Below are 26,518 nucleotides of genomic sequence, written 5' to 3' on the forward strand. Positions count from 1 at the left end.
ATTGTTTTTTTCTAAACCATTTATTTAATAAGATCAGATATTAGGAGGTTTGGTGACTCTAAAAAGCTAAATTCACTATTCAATTTTCTCATATATATATAAGAAAATGGAATGGTAACTTCAGCTTTTCATAATCACACAACCATCTAACAAGGACCATTCAATCCATCATGATGGATAGTTAAAGAAAAACAAAAGAAAAAAGTGAAGGGTATTTTCATAATCTAATATTTGTTTATACTTTTTTCTTTTTGTTTTTCTTTAAAGCATCTATCTGTTTTAGATGGATGATCTTAATTTTATATATATATATATATATATATATATGTCAGGGAAGCATCCTTAATACAAGTCAGACACCAATAATTTAAAAATTGATTTCTAGCAAACAGATCTTACAGATCACATGTGACGATATGATTTCAGAAAAAAAGAACAAAAACAAAGCCCTGTATATATATAATATTTTTTGTCAAATGAAAAAAGTGATGAATAAACTGAAAATCAAACACCCAGAATAGTTTCAAGTATACAGAAGTGAGTGGAATAAAAGAACTCCTGCCACACCATGTGAGTGAATTAAATTAGGATTGCTTAATTGTGTTTTATTTAAAGAAAAAGCCGACATCCTACGTAAACCCACGTGCCATACCAATATATCGATCATTCACTTTCTCTCTCTCTCTCTGAAAAATATATAAAGAGCCATGGCGCTCATCTCTATGCATTGACACGTATTCTCAACCAATCAGTAATTCGATGTTTCTTGCTAATCTCCAAAAATTAATTAAATTAATCACAAAGAAGAATATTAGTACAAAGTTGGCCCTCGAGTTAAGGCCTTTCCATTATCATCTCAACTGGTGAAGGTAGTAAATGAAGTGCACCTAACGTGCTCTTCACATGCTCTTGGCCTCATCTCATGAACTTTGTTACTTTGATCACTCGGGATGCCTTAGTATAGGCGACTCATTAAAAAAGGGTTTAAGTTTCTAATCCTTGTAGTCACTGTCATGTTTCGGTATGCTTATACTTTAAACGGTGATGCTCTCGAATGGAAGGGTGTAACCATAAGTTAGCCTACATCCTAATCCCGATGCAGCTCTGGACCGTAGGAGTAAAAAGAGGAGGAAGAGTTTCGGCTTCTCACTTGGCAGTGGGTTCTCTCCCGTTCACTCCATTGCCTGGAGATCTGCGGTTCCGGCTCCACCCTTTTTCTACTTGATTAATTTGCTCCTTTGCAAGACAAATGTAATAAAGTCTGGCAAAGAGTTTGTATAATATACTATATGATTTATGAACCATCTTATCAAGTTACTAGATGCTTTGCATGTGGTATCATATGTAACTCTTTTTAAGTCAATTATGTACTAACAGTTATTTACTTTCTTAAAAAATAACTTTCCGCGTTAATTATACATTCTAAACCATCAATTAAGTTGACTGATTGGCTCATAATCAAGTATATGATATTGCAGGCATATATGGTACGTTGTTCCCCTTGTTTGCATCTAAATATGATCTGATAAAAAAACTTGAATATGGTTCATTAGTCCCAATGTTTAATTAGTTCGATGTGCTAATTAATTGCTAAGTATTCAACTGCTTTTATCTGTCCTATTGCTTTTTTATGAATATGATGAATTCCTACCGGGGGAGAGGTTGTACGTTCATCCTATTTTTTTAGTTCATATAAACAAAATAATAGGACGATTACTCGACGGGAAATTACAACACAACATAAAGATCCTTGGGATATCACTCTGTATTGGTCCCTATCATGATTTTCCAACCAAAATTATATAAGTTCAAATTATAGTTTCATAACAACTATTTCAATCTTCTAATCTTCCATTATTCTCCATATTCAGCAATAATCTTATTACAAAGAACTCTTGAACAAAACGAAATTGTTTCGTCTTTAAACTTTCTTCTTGCAACTTGTCTAAGGAAGATTTTAGAACAATATTGCCAAAGCTCTTTCTCTAGAAATAGGAGTTTCGCTTTCATATGTGTCTATGAACTGTTGCATTTTGATCTTCAAACTTCCAAAATCACAACAAAAAAACGGATGTTGATTTCCCTACCAACAAAGTTTCTTGAATCCCCACCCTTTAAACTTTGAGCAAATGTTGTGACAAGTTTGTTTTCCCCTTGAAGAAAATTACATGATATATTCATATATTGATTAGATAATAGTCACAGACTTTGAAGTTTACGACAAGTTTGAATCCTCCCAACAAAAGCAATGAACAAACACCATGGTGCCCTAGCATGATACATTTCATACGATATTTCCTTCCTCCACAACACGGGTCTTCTTTTGACTTGCACCCATGCAAAAATCCTTTTCTATATCTAACTGATTGATTTTTGTCTCAGAGTTCCAAAGAAACAAAATCATCATCAACTAAACTAACAATGCAAATAACCAAAGACCACCCTTGGCAAGTTGGCAACAACAACCAACACATATATCTGCAATTGGCCCCATTCTGAGATAGAGATGGTTGTGGCGCGCATTAGATGGCAAGGTTGCGTATGATAGCCTCGGATCTCAGATTCGATGCTGCATTAAAAAGAGTGCTTTGAAAGATCCTAATCTTAGTAAGGTAAAAAAAGCTGTGGATTTAAGGTCAGATAGGAAGGCCCGACCTTAAATCTGTGAATCTAAGATTCTAATGATCTCAAATCACCGCGGATCTAAGGAACAAAACCACAAGTTTGGCCTTAGCAAGCAGACTTCGCCTTGGCCGGGGCTTGGGCCATACTGCGAGACTTTCCCACCCATTGAGTTCGGCGTCCTTATCAAGCCACCAAAAGTTTCTTCTCTTATCTCAAGTCACCGACTGCCCATAGCTGCAACCGAGGGCGCAGCAGGTCCCATGTCCACCTAATGCATGAACTCTCTGCATTCAAAAAGTTATCAGTGGCAGAATCAGAAATTTTTGGCCGAGGGACACTAATACATCAAATTCTAACTTTAAGGGGTAACTGATATATAAATAATTAAATGGCCGTAAGATATTAATATAAAAATAAAGAAATTTATGTGGACTGGTGTTCGCAATTGCCCACAATGGCCCATATGTTCCTTCCCAGATCACACGAAGATTGTTCCGCAAGTTGGCTTGATCGAATGAATAGCGTGCACCAGTTCTTTCTTTTGGCACCTGTCAAACTCTAATGATGCAACGCTCGATCAAACTTTGCATACAAAAAATGGTATATGTCTGTATTGACTATGTAAATTCATGATGTTCATCAAAAACTTTGTGCAGCCTAGGATCAACGCTAAAATTCTTGAATGTTAAAGCTTCTCAATCATATCATTACTTCTTTCAAATCTAGATACATCACTAGAATCACCAATTGTAAAACGTACCACTCCTTGGCCATAATGACCTGATTCAAATCCAGCAACAATCTTCTTGGACATCTAAAGATCAAGTTGAATTAATTTCAGCATGAACAATTTCAAAAATATTTCCATTCCAAAAGTTTATGGTCAACCAAATCAATTAAATCAAGTCTGCAATCTATTAAAAAAACTCTTATTTAGTTCCAGTATAATTTCGGCTTACCAGCAGCCAATTGCCCAATTAGAGATGAATCCTAACAATCCACATCTTGAGCAAAGATCCTAAAAATTATCCCAAGATAATTGAGTATAACCAAGTAGCTTTCGATATTTTGCACCTTTATATCATCACATTTCCAGTTACAGAGGCCACAATACTAGCCCTTCTTAGATTACTCTAGGTCTCCACCATAGATCACTTTATCTAAGATTGATTAGAGTCTCCTTAGATTCATTGTTATTGAATATACCAACTTCTTCTATCATTTTCATAATTGCACTAAAGCCAAAATCATAAAAAAAAACTTGGTTATGTATAAACAGATTTTGATTCAAAACTTCTATGAAGTTATATAGTTGAATACAAGTACCTAAAGTTTGTATGAAGTTATACACCAACTTCTTCTATCATTTCCATAATTGCACTAAAGCCAAAATCATAAAGAAAAAAAAGATTGGTTATGTATAAACATATTTTGATTCTAAACTTCTATGAAGTTATATAGTTGAATACAAGACCATGTGAATGACAATGTTTTCTTTGGCGTTAATAGGAAAAATATTAATAAACCAACAAAAGGTGTTTAAGCTATGCCCTCACGGCAATTTCACAAGTAATGTTAGCTCAAACCTACATTACACATTTAAAGAAAGAAAAAAAAAAGAAGATAATAGAACTTTCCTTTCATGTCTTAATTTGGAATTGCATAAATTTTGTTGGCTGTCAGTTTTGACAATGATATGCCATTATTGAATCGAAGGAGTCGACATGGGACGAGGAGACTGACAACGACGTAAACGAAACTACGCTACTTTTGTGGTCTTAAACACGAGAAAAATCAAGGACAATATGATCGAAAAAGGGCATTATGATTTAATTCTATCATTTTTTAAATTAAAACTTAATTCATCTATTATTTTTCAGCCTTAAATTCTGAGAAATAGAAAAAAAAAAAGATACGTGAAACCGATCCATGCAATTGAGATAAGATCAAACAATGATGAAGACACCGACGGCCCCAGATTTAAATGCGGATATGGATCCAACTAACTTAAATAGAAGTAGGGCATAGAGACATTTATTGTGTCGAGATGTTCTAGTAGGGTGAGTGAGGAGGAGCAATAATGTCACAGCCCTGAGCGAAACCCCCTATCTCCTTCCTCCTGTCTCATTGTTCGGAACCATGTAAATACCAAGTGGTGAGATGTCCACGTACTTCACTTTTACAATACACGAACACAACCCCATATAGGTCTTTTAAAATCATGTTGTATGACGCATCCCATTTTCAACGAGTCGAGCTAATACTTATTAAAACTCGGCTTGTAAATGAGTTCGAGCTTAGTCATTTGCTGAACGAGTCGAGCTCGAGATCATGAGTCGACTCGTTCAAATAATCGAGTTGAGCTCGAGATCAACATGTAATTGCCGAGCTCGAGCTTTAATCGAGTTTGTCGAGCATTAATCAAGTCGATATATTCAAATGAGTTTACAAGTTTGTCGTGCCTTAATTGAGTCGAGCTTGAGCTCAACACGTAACGAGGAATATCAATTCTATTCAAACAAGTTTTGTCAAGTCTTAATCGAGTCGAGCTCGAGCTCAACATGCAACGATGAATGTCAATTCTATTCAAACGTGTTTGTCGAGCCTTAAACGAGTCAAGCTCAACACGTAATTGCCAAGTCGAGTTTGAGCTATTTTCGTCGAGCTATTCTTGAGGGAAAAGTTTCATTAGTCAAGCCGAGTTTGAGCTGACTGAACTCGAGCCCGACTCGACTTGTATTCACCCCTACTTTTGAGCTATGGCCTTTAAAACAACCTTATGCCCTATTTAATTTGGGCATTCCGGTTGATTACTATTTCGATTATCCAAATTCAGTTACAGATTGATTTAGGATTTGATATGCAGTTCCAAAATATTTTCGACTTTGTTGTCGAATTGAAATTCGATTTATTTTGGGGACGAATTAGGTGTAATGGTCAGACCTTAATACTATGGTTTAAAAGAATTGAACCTTAAATTATTGTCCAAATCTAAATCTGAAACTGAACCCAATGATGGGGAATTTGCGACCCGAACAGGGATCTAAGATATGATCAACCAAAATGCATCGGTGGAATTTAGCAAACAAAGCAAATATAATGAGCAGTATGATCCAAATAGGCAGGACTTGCAAACCAAAGCCCAAATCCAATTCATACTCGAGCCAAAGATACTTACCAAAAGCACGACCCATCAACTATTTAACGTTGTGGATGGATCTTATGAAAGCTTTTCCCATCGATCTCGGTTCCGAATTCCAGAAGATCATAATTCCATGTCCAATGGCGAAAGGTTCAATCAGATCCAAATTTGAAGTAGATCCGATCCGTGTCGTTTCTTTACTCGATCCAAATTACATTTATGCCCTCACGTGGTATCGCGGCAACGGAATGTGGTAGGCAAACCAAGCATGACAAGTGGGGTTAAAAGTGTCTTTTCTCAGAGGATGGCATTTATGTAATTTGAAAAGAAAGTGTAGTACCGTGACGTAATTGGGCGCGGTAAACGGCACTGAAGCAGGAGGGCGTCCGGTAGATTACAGAGAGAACTCTCTCTCTCTCGGTATCTTATGTGTGTATAAATATATAAAATTATATATTTTTAAGTCTAGTTTTCTGTCAATGGCAACGATTCGTGATTCGTGTTGAGATGTAGGGCTTTCTCCCTCTCGCAGTGGATTCTCTGGTACACCTTTCTAGGTCTTCAGTCTTTACTTTCCCGTTTGGGGAGTTCCTTTCTTCGGTTTTTGAAGGATGTGAGCTGAATCCCACCTCTCTCTTGAACCATGATGATGGCGGTTCTCGCCTCTGATCCAAGGCGGGAATTTCGTCTATGGTTCCCGAAAACTCCGCGCTAGGACTACCACTTTGTAGTTTCTTCATTCTAGCCCTGATTCCGAACTCAGAAGGTCAGAGGTCCTCGAGCGCTCGAAATCGTGGCCTTTTCTGAATTTTCTGGGGCTACCGAAGACCTCCGGTCACGAAATCGGGACAAATTTCGGAATTTTCTGAGATTTCGGAACTCAGAAAACCTCTTTCTGTGTTGACTCTTGGGGGAGGACGTGTGTGGATGGTCTGCAGCCGAGAAGCAATGTTCTTATCTGGTAAAATGGTGGTTTTTGAGCTGGTGTAGGTTCGGGGTTAGGAATTGGAGCTGCCCTCTTGCTTTGATCTGTAAAATCAGTAGTGTTGCCTACATCAGCTACTGACAATTTGTGAGGATGCTGACGAGGAAGAAGAAGGACGTCGCCGGCGGTGGGCAGGGCGCTGGAGTTCCCTCCTTCCCGGATGAAGTTCTGGAGCATGTCCTCGCGTTCGTGAGATCTCACAAGGACCGCAGCGCGGTTTCGCTCGTCTGCAAGGATTGGTACGCGGCGGAGAGGTGGACCCGATCCCATGTGTTCATTGGGAACTGCTACTCCGTCTCGCCGGAGATCCTCGTCCGGCGGTTTCCAAACATCCGGAGCATCACGCTCAAGGGGAAGCCACGGTTCTCCGATTTCAACCTCGTTCCAGCCAACTGGGGCGCTGACATCGGGTCGTGGTTGGTTGTCCTGGCGAAGGCCTATCCCTTCCTCGAGGAGCTGAGGCTCAAGAGAATGGCCGTGACCGATGAGAGCCTAGATTACCTGGCGCAATCGTTCCCCAATTTCCGGGCGCTCTCGCTTGTTAGCTGCGATGGATTTAGCACCGACGGCCTTGCCTCAATTGCTACACATTGCAGGTGGCTGTTCTTCTGATTCTTCCTTGTCTCCGTTTGCCTGCTGATGTTGATTTGCTTCCGGAGGGTTTTTTGCGACGTATATTTCCTTTTCTATCATCTGTTGGTGCCTTGGTTATTGGATTTGATGGTTTATTGAATTCCAAGTATGCTATATGTGTTAAGTGTCAAGCACTCTCTTATTATATTTTCCTATTTTTTATAATTTTTCTTTGTCTACTGCCATTTCTTCATTATTTGGTGGAAGTGTGGTATTATACGTTAGTGACATGAACCCTCTTAGTAATTTTTTGTTGCATGTCTATGGGATACCGTCTTTTCTTCTTTTTTTGGTTGCCACCAGATATATTTCCATATATTGGTTTGTATTTCTGGTTTTATGCTTGATGGTTTTTTGAAGAAAATGTGCTTAGATTTTTTTTACCTTTATATATATATATATATTGTTGTTGTTTAGTGATGGCTATCATACCTTTCTACTCCAAGCAACTTTTGCCTTTCCGTATGCATTTTCGTATTAACGTTTCCTTGCTTCTCTCATAACACTTACTTGGGTTTCTCAAACATTGCAAATGCAACTTCTGTTGAATGCTCTCAAAACTGTAGCGATGTGTTTAGTGTAGGCATTACATGCCTTTTTTAGTGGGTGAACTTTATCCTGTTGTGGTTATGAATGATTGAGCTGATGGAGTATGACTTTGAGGTTTCTTGGCATGGCCTGGGGGGCAACTTTCCACTTTGTTTTGTGCACTTTCTTTAAGACTGAGCATTTCTTAATATTGGATTGCTCATCTCCTCTGAAGTGGTGAAGTGTGCAAGCTATATAGCCATCATACATATGTATGGCCATCTTCAATCATTTGATAATCCATCTGTTCATGGCAAAGCTTTTTAATGCCTATTGGATCTGAGCCCTTGAGACCCGAGCCAAAAGTAATCACCCTATGCCTTGTTCTTGTTAAGATGTCTGAGCCAAATGTTTTGTACTTCCTATTCATGGTCAGTATGACCTTGACAGTTATGCAATTGATTGGTAAGACGTAATTGTGAAATATGCTGGTTCTTGATTGTCAGAAGACTCAAACCCCTGTGGTATGTTCTTCAAATATATGCTGTTCTCAATGCCTGCAAAATTCAATTTTATGCCTTCTGTTTGTCTGAAATATCATGCTGATTGATTATTTCAAACTCGTTCTTAAAACTATTACATTTTCAGGAACTTAACGGAGCTGGACATACAGGAAAATGACATACTTGATCTTGGAGGGAGCTGGTTAAGTTGCTTCCCTGAAAATTTTACATCACTTGAAGCTCTAAACTTTGCAAGTTTGAACAGTGAAGTCAACTTCGATGCTCTAGAAAGGCTTGTATCTAGATGCAGGTTTCTGAAAGTCCTGAAAGTAAACAAGTGTGTCACACCAGAACAATTGCAGAGGCTTCTTGTGAAAATTCCACATCTGGCTGAGCTTGGAACGGGATCCTTTTTCCAAGAGCCCACCCCAAGGCTAACTGCCGAGCTCAGCAATGCATTCAGCAATTGCAAAAAATTACACACTTTGTCAGGTTTATGGGACGTGACACCGTTGTATATTCCTGCACTATCTCTAGCCTGTGCAAACCTTACATTTTTGAATTTGAGTTATTCAGTCCTTCAAAGTACCGAGTTGGTTCAGCTGCTTGCTGGCTGCACTCAACTTCGACGCTTATGGGTATGTGATACGCGATGGAGGTTTGCAATTTATGTGTATATTGTTGTGAAAATTTTGCATGGTTGCAAAAGTATTTTGTGCTTTCCTGGTTTCCAGATTATTAGGAGCATGGTTTCTGCATGTAAGTTGGGTTTCTGTCTTTAGTGGTCCTTGTCGCTCTGTCTGGCTTTTATTTTCTTTTTCAGCATTGACCAATAAATAATATGCAGCCTTTGAGTGTCTGATTGAGAATTGGTTGTGATATTGCCTATTTTTTATTATTTCTTCTGGTATTTGACAATTGATGACATGTTACCATTCGGCGTCTGGTTTGGAGCATGGTTTCCACATAGAACTTGGGTTTCTGTCTTAGCAGTCCTTGTTGCTTTGTCTTTTGGCTTTTATTTTCCTTTTCAGCATTGACCAATAAATAGTATGCTGCCTTTGAGTGTCTGATGGAGAATTGGTTTTGATCTTGTCTAGCTTTTTATTATTCCTCTCTGGTATTTGACAATATATGACATGCTACCATTCAGCATCTGATTTGGAGTTGGTTCTGATCTTGCCCTGCTTATGGTAACTTGCTTTGAGTGGTTTAAAAGATCTTTGCGTTTGGAAGCTTTGCCAGTTGACTTGTTTGGTTTTGGGATTTTCAACTAAGCTGGTTCCTGAGTTGGTTACAGATTTTAAAGAGCTGGCAAGTAGAAGATTTTACAGTGTTATTTTAGAGGGCGTTTGATATACCTAGAATCATTGAATTTGAGAATCAAAATGCTCATTTTTTAAGAAATTGGAATTATTAAACAAACGAGGTATTTTGTTACTGAAATTAGGAAACCAAAACCTGAAATTTTGATTCCATTCCAGTTTGAAGAGGAATTATGATTCTGGAATTTTCATTCTTGAATCAAAATTCCAAACCATCATATGCTCCCTTATTGAAATACAACCTTTTAGCCACATTTGTATCAGCCGTCACTGAAAACCCTAGGTCTAGGAACTTGTCTTTGTTCATAGTCTAACCAGTTGTCTATTAACCCTTCTCAATGTTAATTGGTCTTCTCTGTTGTGCTTCTTTAATATGTTTCAACTCACATTACACCTTCACTTTTCTGAGCTTGAGTTCTCTTGTGTTCTTCTGACTTGTTCCTCCTTATTTGACCAACCTTCAGGTCTTGGACACTGTTGAAGATAAAGGATTGGAAGCAGTAGCATCTTCATGTCCAGAGTTGGAAGAACTACGTGTTTTTCCTGCTGATCCTTTCGAGCCTGATCTTGGTGGTGTCACTGAATCTGGGTTTGTTGCTGTCTCATCCGGTTGCCCAAAGTTGAGCTATGTGCTATACTTCTGCAAGCGGATGACAAATGCTGCTGTTGAGAAAGTTGCTCAAAACTGTCCAAATTTCACTCACTTTCGTCTCTGTATCATGAACCCATGGGAACCAGATTATCTCACAAATGAGCCCATGGATGAAGGCTTTGGTGCTGTGGTTAAACATTGCAGCAAAATTCAGAGGCTTGCTGTATCTGGGCTTCTCACTGACCGCACATTTGAGTACATTGGCAGATATGCCAAGAACTTGGAGACACTTTCCGTGGCATTTGCAGGCAGCAGTGACCAGGGAATGCAGTATGTGTTGCAGGGATGTCCAAAGTTGCGGAAACTAGAGATCAGAGATTGTCCATTTGGCAATGCAGCCTTACTATCGGGACTGGAACGCTATGAATCTATGCGGTCATTGTGGATGTCTGCTTGCAAGGTGACAATCAATGCCTGCAAGATACTGGCACGGCAGATGCCTAGGCTCAATGTAGAGGTAATCAAGGAAGGTGAGAGTGATGAGATGCAGGCAGAGAAAGTGTATGTATACAGGACGGTGGCCGGCCCCAGAACAGATGCACCACCTTTTGTTCTTACCCTCTGAATGATGTCCTTCTGGTATGTTTCTCTCTGATTCTGCTATCTTAAAACTAAAAGTTTAGATTATTCATCATAGTTTGTAGCAAGTTTGTGCAAAAGGATTTATGTTATTATCTTTTTCTCCAGGTAATTTTCATTGTTTCAGGAACTAGAAACAGATTATCTTTTTTTTGTTTGATTACATTACAGCTTTCTTGCCGTTGTACTCTCTGTGAGAAACTTTTTATACCTGATCGTGAAACTCTTCAACAGCATGGTTCTAACCACCAGTCACTGAAATTTTATTTTTCATATGCGTATACATTAAGAAGTGTTTTTCTAGTGCATGATGAGCAAAGTTTTTGTATATGTTTGGAAATTATGCTTTGGGTCTATGGTTCTAGGTTGACCTTCAATGATCTCCTTTGTAATAGGAAAAAAGAAAGAAAAGCAGCTGAAAATCCAGAGAGAAAAGTTATGCCTCTTTTTGATCTCTTCATTTTGCATGTGTTTGTCTGAATTGGGGTGAGCCATAAACCACCGAACCTTACAAGGAGGATATCATAGGGAAGATTGCAACAGGATGCAGGGTAGAACCTGAGGCTGATTCAGAATCTTCAACTTGACGTCTTTGATACTCTCCTCTCACCACACACCCCTTGACAGGGTCTTCATTGTAGTGTTTTGGTTAAGTTTTAACTACACATGCTAGTGATATTTTATGTGAAAAGAAAAATAGTTATACCTTGGTTTTAAGAGGGGGTGGCGGGGGTGGGTATACATGAGGCAAACTTGTGATGGAAGAATCCTATGGCCGAAAAAAAGCATCTAGACTTGTGACCCTACATGTGTTGCTGATAGTCATCGAGAATAATTTGAAGCACTCAGTTTGTAAATCTACTGTTACAGCTATTATAAACGGCATACTACAAGGCTCGCCCGGTTGCAGATTTACTTCAAGGGCTTCCAAAAAAGGAGGAGAGCTGGCCAGGCTACTAAAAAGGTGCGGCTACAACAATGGGTGTTAAGGACCTGAATTCTCGCCATACCTCCAGAACAAGCTGTAATTCCTGTCAAACCCCTGGACTAAATTCCCTACTTTTCAGATCTCTTATTTGTGGGAATGATATCTGTGGCAGTAAGGAAAACTTTGGTAGTAGTGTTAGTGGTAGCAACATTAACATTTTAATGTTCAATCTCCCTACGAAACAAGCGTTCCAAAGAAATTCAAGGACTGCAAGAGTGAGCTTGACTGCGTCCTACTGCAGGGCTGGACCCTCTCTCCTATCACGACTTTGTTTTCTCACTGTTTCCCTTACTTTTCTCTGGAGCTCTCACGTTCGTTCATGTTGTGCAACTGGGATCGAACGTTCTGTTATTATTGTGATTTTTCTGTATTCAAGTTAGCTTACCATTCCATGTAGTCGGTCTGCAAGGGAGTCATTTCACATCAGACAAATGGCGTTGTGCTTGAGACATTTCAGTTAAGGTTGGGGAGAGACGAGAGGTGCGGAGAGAGTGAGGTCCAACCTGGGAGTGTGTGCACCAAACGTAGCAGACTGCCTTTCATCCTGTTCCCTTTTAGTAGTTTGGTTCTGAATGAAGTTTGTAGGGAGGCTGATGACTTGTGGGAATGCGGATCTGCTTGTTTGATAGGAACCCGATTGGTGTAACCTTCTGAGCAATTATGTGTTCAATTTCTTGGACTCCATATCAAATGCAGATACCCATTGTCAACATATCAAAGTTTTCATCTTGATGGCATTGTGCTACAGTTTTTCTTGGGGATTTTTTCTTTTTTCGGACCTACCTTTTGCCTATAATTTTAGAAAGGGATGTTTCTTATAACTTTTTTTTAACACGAGCTACTGTTTTCATAAAAATTGTGAAATGAGAATTTACTTAGGGATGTTATAACTTTTTTTAACACGAGCTACTGTTTTCATAAAAATTGTGAAATGAGAATTTACTTCCATTAACCTGAGAAACAAAAAAGGTCAAAAAGGAAATATTGTTAGCTTGGTCGATAAATGTATAGTTTAAAGAAAATGGTAACGTGAGTTTCAGCTCAAATTTTTATTTGAAAATTTTCATGAAAAGTGAGGCTTCTACTAAAAAATTACAAAATGCGTCTTCATGTTAAATTATAAGAAAATTATATATAAAAAAAAATTTCCTTCACTTTTTGATTGAGGGGGAGTTGCTGCATCTGCATGTTCGATGATACGGTTATCTACAGAGCTGCTTTGCAGTCTCTTTCCTGAGTCAGTGTATACCTAAGAGTGTAAGATGCATGGTGTTCGAAAAAGGTTTACATTCATATGTTTAGCTAGTGGCTGCATCCGGGGCTCGTTTTCACTCAAACTGAGTTCATTCGTGGTGGAGCAAGAAATTTTTGCTAATGGGGCATTGTTATAGAAATTCTAATTTTTGCTAATGGGGCACTGTTATAGAAATTCTAATTTCTAAAAAGGCACAACATATATACATATGTAAATAACTGTAAGAAATCTATGTATAAATAAATAAAAATTTTGTTGTTGGCTGGGAAACTGCCCACGTCAGCCTATATGTAGCTACGAGACTGGTTCATTTAAGAATTGCTTTTGCTTCTACCTTGTAATCAGCAGCCAAGTTAGAAATTTCTGGCTGAGAGGCACCATTAATACTTCAAAGAACTTTTAAGGGACAAATAATGAAATGAATGTAGAAATACACAAGTTTTTTGTGGATTCTAATCTCCCAAGTGCCTCCGCCACTGCTTATCATCTATTAATGCATGCTTATGACCGAATATCTGGACGAATAATTAATGTGCATGGTATTTTCGCATGAGCAGATCCAATGCCGTTGATTCACCCGGCAATCACCCTCGAATGGTGCCTGTGAGTGTGAATGGGAGCTTTAGATGTAAGACTCGAAATTTTGGGGGCTACTCAAGGTGGTGATACAGTAGTTCTCGAATTTGGATTGTGGTCTCCGATTCTGTAAAATATAATTAAACTGGACATAGAGTTGGATAAGAAGCAAGAGATGGGAATTAAGAAATCTATCTAATAGGTCATTCGTTCAAAAGTAAGCTAGAATGTAGCTGCAAGTCCCAAAAGGTTCTTCACTCTCCTGGTTAGGTATACAAGGTTCCAAAGTAAAGGATCTCACAAGATGAAAGCATTGGAAGACCATCTTGGAAAAAGGCTATTGGAAGCATAATTTGCATTCTTTTGGGCGTGATTCGTGAAGGGATGTTTTTTTAAATGCATCCCGAGCTGCAGCTTCCTTGGGTATTGAAAAAGCAATTAGCTCGTTAGAAGATATTGTTTCATCCTTGACTAATTTCTTTTACAGGTTTTTTTTTCTTAGTAACATAGAAGATCTTCGGTTCACTTTGCATTATGAATATCTTGTTGACTTGAAATATCTAAATACATGCAGTTTTAAAGATAGAAACTTGGGTTATTCAACAGGGAGAAAACTGGCTTGAGATGGTTGGACTTGGAAGAAGCTGAACCCCTTGCCATGTTGCTCACCCCTGATGAGCTGAAACCTCCTTCATCATCACTTATAAATAACTGCCTAACGTCTGAGAAATACAAGTAAATACATGACTGTAGAATAATTCAAAAACGCATACTTCATCGCAAGAACGTTAAACTTTATTTAAGAATACCATTCCTAATAGACAAGAAACTATCCTTAAATGAAAAGTTCTGTACATCTTACATTTTTGGCTATTCGCCTGTGATTTTGCCCTCTTTCTGTGAGTATAGAGATAAAAGGCTAGAGAGAGAGAGAGAGAGAGAGAGAGAGAGAGAGAGAGAGAGAGAGAGAGAGAGGAATGGACAAGAACCGATGGGTCCTAAGCTCAACATTCTTCAATATCATTAAGATAGCACCCTTCAAGATTTGAACTGAGGACATGACTATAACACACCAAGCAACCTAACTGGTTGTGCTACCCATCATTTGGTGAGAGAGAGAGAGAGAGATGCAAAATTATGAAGAAATTTACTTGAAAAGTATGGTTTGTGAAATTTTCATTTTTGGAGTAAATTGTCTCCTATGCTATGGATAAAGTAGTTTTTTTTTTTTCAAATTTAGTATTGTTTCCATTTGTAAAGCATCTGTTTGTGAATTATCTTATAAAGTAAGCGGGTTGTTTGTAATTTTGAAACGTCATGCAGTTATTGTATGTCCAAATTTGGGCAGTTATGTATAGACTTCTTATTAAGATAATAGTAAAACTCATGTCTTAAGAGTTCGTCATATGTATCTGTCCCCATAACCTCAAAACTCATGAGTATGTTGGCATCTCGCTGCACTCAGGCTGAAAACAAGTGCTCACTGACTTCATATTTAATCATATATGATTTTCAGTGTGGAGCCAAAGCAAACTTAGCTGGCACTCTTTATGATCTCGTCTATAATTTTGTCTTATTTTCATGATAGCCTATAGATTACTTTAATTAAGTTATCTTCAAAATGGCCATAATGGCTTCACCAATTGGTAGTCATCATATGCTTTTGGATCTCTTGGAAGATGAACAATTACATATGCTGGTTTCTCAATTTATTAGAAATGCATGCCAATGGTTAGGATTGGGCCAGCAATACATATACTATATACAGGGGTGGAGCCAGTATTTTTTTCAAGGGCGGGCCAAACGGAGGTTGGGTTTTTTGGGTTTGATTTGGGTGGGGCCAAATTAAACTCACAACCAAAAAATACATAGGGCAACAAAATTTTTTTATCTTTTACGATGTATTTTTTTTTTTTTTAATTCATGGTGGGGCCATGGCCTAGGCGGGCCCTCCCCTCCCTCCGCCCCTGACTAATAGACAACTGACACAATGGATCAGATTCTAGCTAGTTGGTGGGGATCATTGCCCACACCAGTTCCTTAATGTTTCTTTATGTTCACATTAGCATATTGAAATATCTGTTCTGTTATATACATGAACAATGCCCTTTCGGATACGAAAATCTGTGAATGAGTCCCTTTCGAATACGAAAATCTGTGAATGAGTACTCCAAGAAATTGTTCTGGTTTTGCCAGTGGATCACTGATTCTCCTTCCATGTTAATTTTTCATTCTCATATCTTACAAACAAGCTATTTGTTGATGCTGTTTAAGTGAGAAAGAACATTTCCTGTCATTATTTGTGGACCAAGTAGCTTATGTCTTACCTTATAAGGGACTCTTCTTTATCAATGGTAGAACCATTTGCTTGATAATAAAAGACCAAAAGAGTACTTGCTGCTCACTAGATCAATCTGTCCTGCCATATATAGGAGCTACATAGCATCCTGCACCAACTACCCCGTAGAGCTTTTCACAGGGATCTCGTGATGAATATGGGAGGATCTTTCTTTCTCTTTCCCTACACGCGGGCACACACACACCCAAGAAAAAATTTCCACAGACTAAAAGTTCCAGAAACCATAAAAGATCTTGGTATATTGTTTGCTGCATGCCATGTTTGGTTATAAAGCAAACAGATTTAATATTTCCACCGACTGAGCTCCCCAAAGCAGTTCCGGCTTCAAGAATTAAGAAGGATCCTGTGAGTCTCACGGCGCCGTTCAAAGCAATCAACAATCAACACTTCTCGTGAACCATGATTGGTATCTCAAAGCTTTGTCATCTTCTTTCATGGCGTCATCTGCACATGGCAGCCGAAGAAAACAAACGAAGCGGGAGCTCTGCTTCTTGGATCCTTTTGAAAATTAATCCTCTGTCTCTTCTGTAGCTAGGAACTAAGCTTTACGTTGTTTTAGCATTGAGAACGTACGCATCTGTCCTAACCACATTGTCTACTCAGGTTAGCATCTTTCCTGCAATGATCCAAGACAAAGTAACAAAAAGGGAAAACTTCATCTTTAAGGGTGTCTGGTTTGGAAGGAGCCTGAGTTTTGTAGGACTTTTTATTCATCTCGTTTGCTTTCTGCTTCAAATCAGTAAATATCACATAACATTACCGGATTAAAAATTCAGACTCACCAAACATATGCAAACTTCAGATGCTAAAGAGAACACAAGATCAGAATGTCGTTTGCTGTTCCTGTCCATCTTCTCAGAACCAGATAGTTGGATTATACATGGCAATTCACCCCATGTTTTGGGTATAGAAAGCAAGACGATGCGTAAAATTTTTTCGGGTGGGCATTTTAATTTCTTGCCGACCTCTTCTCTGAAACTTTTGGTCCTTATTTGCATATTCTTCTGATAGTCGAAGAAAAGAATAACAACATAATCTCTTGATCAATCACCCCCTTTCACCAATCAGAGTTTTGTCAACACGTAATCCATTTCATGGGCATCTATGCAGATGTCAATCTTAAGAAATGCAAGAACGTCTCAAATCTTTATATATATATATATATATATATATATATATATATATATATTAAAGAGAGAGAGATCTGCGGCAACCTCTAGTTGCCGGGTCAATTTATTTATTTATTTATTTATTTATTTTTTTTTTCATTGCCAAAATTCGTCGGAAAAGATGCATTCAATAGAGGCGGCCGGCAGATTTCGATTTACCATTTGGTCGCTACCTGTAAAAACTCCCCTTTGTGCATTTTCGTGCTTCTTTTCTCTGCTTTATCATTAAGATGTTTCCTACTCCCATTTGATATTTTTTTATGAAAAGGACACCACGATATGGAACTTTTGTCAATGTTGTGCAAGTGGTTTCTTATTTCACTCATTTCATATATGAGTTTGATAGGTTACTGAATGACCTTTCATGTTAGAAGTTAGTCATTTGTTGCAAATTGATTTGTAAGTTCATTGTTCATTTGTTATTACTTTATATTTTATTCGCCTTGAAACCTATTATGTAGTAAGCTTTAAACATTCAATACGGCTATTGACTAACAAGAATGACAAGTATGTTAATTTGATTTTTGAAGTAACAGGCAAAATTTTTTAAAGCTTGTTGATAAACTGAAAGGGGGGAAGATCTCATGGAAGAAGTTGAGTTTAAAAGTCAAGTAGGCTAAATCAATATCCATATGGTGAATTCCCAAAAAACTGGAAGAGAGTTTCTATGCTAATTAGCGGTACACACAAGCCAAGTCGAGCCCGAGCTTAGCTAGCTCGAACTCGAGTCAAGCTCCTTATAGCAAACTCGAGCTTGACTCGACTACACAAAATTGAGCTTAAACTCGACTCGTCTAACCCATTTAACTCATTTAGGCGGTAACTCATGTAAGCATTAACTCATTTAACTAGTGTAATTTGTTTAACTAGTGTTAGAGTTAACTCGTGTAACTTGTGAAAATATGTTCTACCCTCAAAGTTGAAACCATTGATTGGGTGAACCGGCTTTAGAATATTATATGGAGTACAAGTGTGAAGGGAGTCAAGTATAACCGAGTCGAGTTCTTGAAACTTGAACTCAACTCGTTTATCATTTCGAGTATATTTGTAAGCTCAAACTCAGTTTGTTATAAACGAGTCAAGCACGAGCTGAGTTTTTTCTTGCGAATTCGAGTCGAGGCCGAGTTGGCTCAGCTCATTGTGCAACCCTTATGCTAATCCTTTACTGGGTTGTATTACTCAGGCTCTCTCTCTCTCTCTCTCTCTCTCTCTCTCTCTCTGTGTGTGTGTTTTTATATATATATATATATATATATATATATATATATATATATATATATATGTGAACCAACATGTCATATAAAATATTTTAATGGTTCAGCTATTGGGTCTGATCATGGCGTGCACAATTATTTCTGCAAAAGTATTATACATATAAGTGGTACTGCCCCATCCTCAAGTGGCTCGAGCCTAGCTGGTCCGACCACAAAGATGGGTCCCCGATTCGTTTCGTTTCCATACCAACTAGACAGAGCAAGGCCCATTCCGTCTGTCAGTGGGTCAGCCATGTTGCCCCGTCTGTTTGAATCCTCTAACAGATCAAATTAGATCACTGAGTTCGTTATTGCCAGCCCGGCTGGGACTCCGTGCACCCTAACTACATGACTGCTGTCCAGTAGTACTAGGGACCTCTCAAGAACATAATCAAAGTCATAAATCATTGTTGGTACTGACAGGGTTTGAACTTGGAATCCATTAGAGACCCACCAAGGGGGGAAAAAGCTGATCATCTTGCCTTTTCGTAGGGGCCATAAACTCATTAAACTAGTCATTTTGAAGGAGTGGTGTTTCATGCAAAGACAGTGTGATGACTTGTTCAATTATTGTTCTTTCTTGTTTGCCTCTGGTGAAAAATTTGCAGTTCCCCATGAAATCATGAGTCGTAGACCACAGAATAAGGGGCCAGTATGTCCTAAAAGTTCAATTCTTGTAACCTTTCATGGATGAGACTGATGAATCTATAATGTGCTTAATTGGGTCCAAGGATCTTGTGAATGCTGATCATAAAATTAAGTACAACATGGTCTAATAAAATTTACTTCATGCGTGTGGAAATTAACTGCAACAGATTGTTTCCAAACTCCAGCTACACACAAAGGAACAAGTGAGCTCAGTTTCGAATCTAGGGTGTTCCTCATCTTTAGATAGTACCACCGCCGGTCCGGCTGAGGGCCAAAACCTCCACCTGACCCTTGTCTTTCATAGGGTATAAAGCTTGCTTTTAGTGCAGCACCGTCCCTAATGTGTTTAAATTGTACATTAGTGGATTTCCTTTTACAACATAGAGAATTGAAAAGAAAAAATAAACCATCATTTGGGTCTCATAATGGAATTCCAATAATTACATATCCAATTTGATGACCTATGGACTAATATACAAGCATAATTTTCATGATTGTTTGAGTGAAAGTAATGAAACCAATATCATGCAAAGCATAGTAAGGATTTTCGGAAGAAGATGCCATTTGTTCGAGGTTCTATAGAAAGGAATATCGAAAATTGGAGTCTGAACTTTCTAAAACTTTAGAAGTAACAGAAAGAAAAGTAACGACTGGAGTGGAAGAGTCAGAGTCGACAAAGGATTCACCCCTCCCCATCCGTGGCGCCAACCCCTGGGTGACATCTAAGCTCATCACATAACTCCATGAATGGCCCAAGCTGGCCTGCTTCTACCAGCACATCAAGTCATCTGTTTGTTTAAGCATAGGAAAGAAGAGGTGCACACTCAATCCAGCCATAATGGCACAAATAGAACAATGTAAAGATGACATTTCCGTTTCTTCGTTGGCTAGCTTATAGCGACTGTTTAGGCGTAGTCACAAAAGACGACGCACATTGAACCCAACCATAATGGCAAAAAATAAAACAAGATTTGGAAAATGATATTTTATGTCTGGTCGTTGGTCGATACGGAACTTGTTCGTTTTTATCTCACTACATTTCTGAGCGGCCATTGTCCATTGTCCGATTAATCGAATGAAGCAAACACTTAAGATTCGAGATGGATTGTCTTTTCAGAGTATTAGTTTTGAATGGGATAAATCAAATTGCTGTGGAAATATGATAGTATTTGCAAGGGCTCTAAAAGTGCAGGAATAGTTGTATTCCGAATTCTTTATGATCTCTTGTAATCAACTGATATCTTTTATAAAATTGATAATGAAGATGACATTTCTTGTTTCTTTTTCCAACTTGTGGATCCAATTGGATGCAGACATCAGCTTTCGAGAACCATTCTAGAATCAGCTGCTCTGCAAAATATTTGGGAAATCACAAACCTCCATTATTTTTCATTGCAAAACCGCAAAGCAAGTGGCCAATGAACCATACCAGTAGGTAAAAATGGTGTCTGTTCTACTGAGTTATCTGCTTCTGCTAATCTCAGGAAGACAGGAGTGATCTCTCTCCTGCAATCAAATAGTAAAATAACTGTTCCTAAATTTGAGATCTAAAAGATGGCCCACTGGGATCGCAACCGCACAATGGACAACAGTGTGTTCTTTGAAGAAGACAAGAGCTTGTTTGCTGTTATAAGCAACACTCCTTCCAACCAGCTTCGTGGGTCGACAAAAACGTCAGCTTTCCTCAAGGCTCCGGTCGTGCCATCGTATTGGTCTTGCCAACACTAACTCTTTCCGCCATTGCCAACGAGCTCTCTCTCTCTCTCTCTCTCTCTCTCTCTCTCTCTCTAGAACATCCAGCAACACGTTGGAGAACTAGGTGTCCTTTTTGCCTGAAATGGGCATCTCCCAATGCGTCCACTGGTTGAAGGAATAGTGAAACTGGAAATGTGGAAGCAGGATGATCAGCTGAAGCCGGAGAAGGAGAAGGCGGCGGAGGAGTTGGGGAAGCATGTGGAATCCCGACAGCAGGAGTATGGATTGCGTCGAGCAGTGGAGTTGATTGCGTCGGTGACGGTCGGCACACACTCGACGCGGACTTTCCCGGTGAAGTGGCAATCCATCCGCGCTAAGCTCGATCGGCTCCACTCCGACCTCTCCAAGGCGTTGCTCCTTCTAGACTCCGCGTCGGCCTCCGACAACGGCGGCCATGCCGGCGAGCTCTCCGCCCTTGGTGTCCGGTCGATCATTGCAACGCTGCATAAATGTGCCGCCATGGCGCACATCTGCACGGAGCTGACCTACAGTGGGAAGCTTCTGATGCAGAGCGACCTTGACAAGATCTGCGGTCGCCTCGACGAGCATCTCCGGCGCATAGACGCTGCGTATCAGTCGGGAGCCCTTGCTGCCCATGCTCTGGCGATCGTCGTCTCCCGGCCTCCCGCCGGTGCACCTCGAGAGGACGTTCAGTTTTTCGTGCGCGACCTCTTCACTCGTGTGCAGATCGGAACCAGAGCCATGAAGGTCGAGGCACTCCGGGCACTTGAGGAGATCGTCTGCGAGGAGAAGTACCAGAGGATCGTCGTCCAGACCGGCGAGGTAGCTCAACTGGTGGTGGTTTTGGAGTCGGACGACGTCGAGCTCAGCAATAAAGCGGCAAGAATTCTAGCAGCAATCGCTCGGAACGAAGAGCACAAGGCTGAGCTCGTCTCCGCCGGAGTCATCCCCCCGGCAATCAGGCTTTTGGAGAAGGGCAGAGGCCAAGGGAGGGAAGCCGCCGCCGTGGTGCTTAACCGACTCACTGCTTACTCAGAGAACGCATGGTCAGTTTCATCTCTAGGAGGAGTAACGGCGTCGTTAGCCGCCTGCCACACCACGGAGAGCGTCCTTCGGCGAGAGGCAGCCGGGATACTGAGGAACCTGGCAGGAGTGGAGGAGATCCGGCGGTTCATGGTGGACGAGGGCGTTGCCTCGGTCGTCATCCGCCTTCTAAATGCAGGCGATGACGACACAAAGATTTATGCGACTGATTGCTTACGAATGATGTCATCCGGCGACGGATTTTCTAAGAACTTAATTGTTAAGGAGGGTGGTGTCCAGTCGCTGGTGTCTACTTTGGGTTCGAAGTCGCCGGAGTGCCGGGAGTTGGCATTGCAGGCCATCGGAAACTTGGTATCGTCACCAAACTCGGCAAAGATCGTCGTTCTTTCCGGCTTCCTCGGCTGGATCCCTTTGATCCTTAGATTCGGAGAGTTTGGAAAGCAGCAGCCTGCGGTGCGGGCCGTGAGAGACCTTGTGAAGCTATCCGATGAGGCAAAACGTGCTGCCGGAGACGCGGGAATCATGCCGGAGTTGCTCAAGCTTCTCGACGCAAAGTCCGTCGCAGTGAGAGAGATGGCCGCGGAGGCAATATCGGAGATCCTCACCGTCCCCAAAAGCAGGAACAAGTTTGTTCAAGAAGATCACAACATCGTTCGCGTCCTCCAAGTGCTCGACTCAGACACCGGCACCGGGGTGCGACATTTTCTCCTTCTTGGTCTCATTTCGGTATCAGGTTCCCCGACGGGCAGACGGAAGATCGCGTCGTCCGACAAGGCGCACGCCGTCGAGCGGCTCGCAGCGGCTGATGACCCGGAGGCGAGGCGCATTCTCCGGCGCATAGCCGGCAGCAAATTCAAACAGATCCTTGGCGGCATTTGGAGATCATGACCTTGTAAAGACTTTTGAACTTCCCATTTTTCCAATTTCTGGATCGTGTTTTTCTATGTTGTGACATCTCACATTTCACGCACATTTGTTTGAATGAGCACATTAGTTCCTGCCTGGCACCCAATGTCGCCACTTATACATAACCAGTAACCATATGATATATAAGTGTTTTTTCATTTTTGGAACTTTTTTTTGCAGTTAATTTAGAATAATTTTATGCAATCAACCAGTTTTTATCCTGACTTCCAACATCTAAAAAGACAAACGGAAATGAATCAAGCAAGCTCATGATGTAGATTGAAATAACAAAGACGATCAACATTTTTGTGATATTTATGTATATATAAGAGGACAAACTTTTCAAGAATTTAGGTTGTGTACTACCATTTGTTTCTGAAGCCTAAGTTCTGTGATAACTTGGTTTTTTAACTAATTTTAAACAACTGGTTTGTATTTGGGTGGCAAGAGAAAAGGAAGTTTTCATAAATAACATGGGGAGCATTGTTTTATTAAAACTTAGGTAGCATTTAATTGGTACATTTAAAAAATTAGTATTTCAAGAAGTTTCCCAAATTCGTCTTTTCAATGTAGATGACAAGAAAAAATTAAGTCTTCCTAAACATAAACATGCATCATAATATTTGTTTTGAGTGAGCGAGAGGTTGTCAACTCACTGCTCACTGCCCAAGAAAGAGGCCGGATTAATTTTGCCGATTTCCTTCAATCCTTTAATGGGAAGCTTCTTTTTTCTTCCAAGGACATTCAAATTGAATCTGCTTAACTTATCAAAAGGAAAAAAAGTTTCACCACTCGGCAGCTAGAAATGTTTCATATCTTAAAAAAGTGTTGTAGATATCTTGATAAAAGAATAGTTTGAAAGTGTCAGATGAATGCTCATCTTCTAAAAGATATGATTTTGACTTACCTACAGTGATAGTATTTATATATTACATAAACATGTTTTATATTACAAATCTGTAACAAAATATTTAATGAAGAGACTGCACATAGGATGTCTATAAAATATATGAACAAAGTAAGGTTGGTTCGATCGGACGAAGGATGATTTTGGCGCCTGCCGGCTGCATGTGCCGCCCCCTGCATGTGCGCGCCGTCCCCTATTTTGTCTGTTGGCGTAGCGCCGTTTGCGGGTCCCACGTTGGGGTGGCCCCCCATCCACGCCGTCGGCGTCGCATGTGGGTGCCAAAGTATCGGAAAATGAAATTCCGGCGAGTGAACGCCTCGACATCTTCAACATTCACATGTTTTTATTTTCAACATATTTTATAAATACATATAAATCTAAAAGAAATAAAAAATTGTAAAACTATATGAACATCCTGTTCTTAACATGCTGAAATTATTGATCTATATGAACATCATGTTCTTGACATGCATTTATCTCATGCTCAAAATATTGGTAGATTGTTTTTTTTTTAAAGTACTAATGACATACAATTCTAATTAGTTTTGATTTTTTTAGAGAGTCCACACCTTGTTATACATGTTACGTTGTATTTATACTTCCTCTTTTGCTTTTGTCTTGCGGTTTGTTACTATAGTTAGAGGACTTCTTGTCCTCAATTTTTGTATCTAAGGGACGTCTTGTCTCTCAATTTTGATATACATTCTCATTTTATCGGCACACCTTATTATATAGGTCTCTTCTATCAAGAGGATAGTCATTAAATAGTTTTACATCCCGCTTATAAACACATAAAGCATATAAAAAATAAAACATGACATAGAAGAATAGTAGTATGTCCATAACAACCGAGTTTAAGAGCGTAACATAAGTCTCCAAATTGGATATATTATATGAAACGGACTCAAATCGGATATATTATAGAACCACCTAAGTCTCCAAATAGCACTAAATCTTTTTGCCACTTAATCATCACCAAATTTTAAGGGCAGAGCTAGGCCTACATGAGCCTTGGCTTTGCCTTAAAGAAAAAAAAAATAAAAAATTACTTATAAATTTTAAAGAATTTCACTTGTTTTATATAAACATTTAAAAAAATAATATTTTAGCTCTAAGTTTAAGATAAAGATATGAGCCTGAAAAATCAAACCAAAAAATCAGCCGCCCCGACTCACTCAACTTCCATGCAGTCACCAAACTAGCACGACGCCAGTGCCACTCAGGCTGGGTGGGACTCACCCTTGGCTCAAAAGCCACGAAAGGTGGGACATGTACATGTTGGCATGTTATCAGTCTCGTCGATCCAAGAGGGCGGAGGGAGGGGGAAGCCGGCCTAGGCCATGGCCCTGCCCAACCAAATGAAAAAAAAAAAATACAGTATAAAAATTGATTTTTTTTTTTAACGTTCATGTATTTTTTGAATGTGAGTTCAGTTTAGCTCTACCCAAATCTAACCCACAAAACCCAACCTCCATTTGAATCGCCCCTGAAAAAAATTCTGGCTTCGCCCTGCCCGAGACTACGAGACGATGAGCTTATATTGGGATCCATTTGAGGGCAGAAATCTGCATTTGTCCCCGGTTCTCTTGTTTTCTAGATAAAGTAGGATAATTCGGGAAATTTCGCGGCTCGTGTCATTACATCCGCGTTTTGCATGGCCTTTTACGATGATATGCGTATCTGTGTCAACGGGTCGGATCTTTATTGGATCCACCAAGTATCGGCCCAGGTGTGATCCTAAACTGCAATGTGCTGGCATAGACACATGGGTCGAGCGGGTCTAAGATTTGGGAACCACGGATGGAGGGCAGGGATCCAGTTCCGACTGGCCTATGAACTTACCCATTCCTTTTGGTCTAAGTTTTTGAAAGTTTCTACAGTCAAACTCGACAATGTGGGCGTGATCGAACGGGAATTGAAAAATTCATGTGGAATTCTATAGCGTGAAAAGAATCAACAACTACGAAAATCCCAAAATTTCATGATCCCGAAACGCTCTTCTACAGGCAGAAAAAACATGATATAGAAGTTCCTATTATAAAATGAACCCGTGCCTGCTCGCGTCCAGATTACTACAAACATGACTAGAAAATTAAACTTACAGTCGCAGTAACTTATATTTATATATAAACGAGAAGCTCTTGTTTCGCTTTCTGTTATCCACCCGTTGAAGCAAGAGCTAGACTGGATAAAAGATGGAGCTTCAAACTTTTATATATATATATATATACATATAAAATAAGTGGAGGATGACTCTAAAGTAAGCTAGTTATCTAACCAAGGACGTTCATACGAAACAAATAAATGGTTAAAAAAAATATAATCTAATATTAAATGACAATATATAATGAGTGAACAATGACCCTAGAATTATTCAAAGAAAAATAATAAAAAAAGGATGTAAATTAATATTATTAAATGACAAAATTATCGATAACTTAATGGTTGGATAACTCCAAAAAAATAAAATTACCATTCAATTTTATATATATATATATATATATATATATATATATATATGTAATAACGTGTACGTCAGTGCCACACAACGTAATGAAAGATTATATGTACTTGAGAACGAAATGTTTGAGTTTGTCCGAATTTTAGAATCTATCCTGATATTAAAAAAAGGTTTTTTTTTAAAAAAAAAAGGTTATCAAGCATTTATTTCCGTACGATCGTTCTAACTGTTTGGTGGTGCGTCTTTTCCAAAAAAGAGATGGAA

The 26,518-nt window shown here is 39.3% G+C and overlaps 2 protein-coding genes across 3 annotated transcripts; both read left to right on the forward strand.

Annotated features, from left to right (window-relative positions):
* Window positions 1-6,212: 6,212 nt before the first annotated feature.
* LOC116264121 (protein TRANSPORT INHIBITOR RESPONSE 1-like) lies at window positions 6,213-12,200 on the forward strand. 2 transcript variants are annotated; one of them, XM_031644131.2, is made up of 4 exons: window positions 6,213-7,348; window positions 8,562-9,054; window positions 10,206-10,972; window positions 11,368-11,689. In XM_031644131.2, the coding sequence occupies exons 1-3, from the start codon at window positions 6,846-6,848 to the stop codon at window positions 10,956-10,958; spliced, it is 1,749 nt and encodes a 582-aa protein (XP_031499991.1). In that variant the 5' UTR covers window positions 6,213-6,845; the 3' UTR covers window positions 10,959-10,972; window positions 11,368-11,689. The 2 variants fall into 2 exon arrangements, with proteins under 2 accessions (XP_031499991.1, XP_031499990.1); XM_031644130.2 differs by lacking the exon at window positions 11,368-11,689 and adding an exon at window positions 11,843-12,200 and having other exon boundaries at window positions 6,216-7,348.
* An 8,871-nt stretch (window positions 12,201-21,071) lies between these two features.
* LOC116264351 (vacuolar protein 8-like) lies at window positions 21,072-22,868 on the forward strand. The gene has a single exon (XM_031644495.1). The coding sequence runs from the start codon at window positions 21,072-21,074 to the stop codon at window positions 22,866-22,868; it is 1,797 nt and encodes a 598-aa protein (XP_031500355.1).
* Window positions 22,869-26,518: the final 3,650 nt, after the last annotated feature.

Source organism: Nymphaea colorata, chromosome 11 (genome assembly GCF_008831285.2).
Source record: "Nymphaea colorata isolate Beijing-Zhang1983 chromosome 11, ASM883128v2, whole genome shotgun sequence".
In the NCBI taxonomy this organism is placed as follows: Eukaryota; Viridiplantae; Streptophyta; class Magnoliopsida; order Nymphaeales; family Nymphaeaceae; genus Nymphaea; species Nymphaea colorata.

Coding starts and splice junctions, on each gene's coding strand:
- LOC116264121 (XM_031644131.2), top strand. CDS start 6,846: ATGCTGACGAGGAAGAAGAAGGACGTCGCCGGCGGTGGGCAGGGCGCT. Junction 7,349..8,561: donor TCAATTGCTACACATTGCAG/GTGGCTGTTCTT, acceptor TTACATTTTCAG/GAACTTAACGGAGCTGGACA. Junction 9,055..10,205: donor CTCAACTTCGACGCTTATGG/GTATGTGATACG, acceptor ACCAACCTTCAG/GTCTTGGACACTGTTGAAGA.
- LOC116264351 (XM_031644495.1), top strand. CDS start 21,072: ATGCGTCCACTGGTTGAAGGAATAGTGAAACTGGAAATGTGGAAGCAG.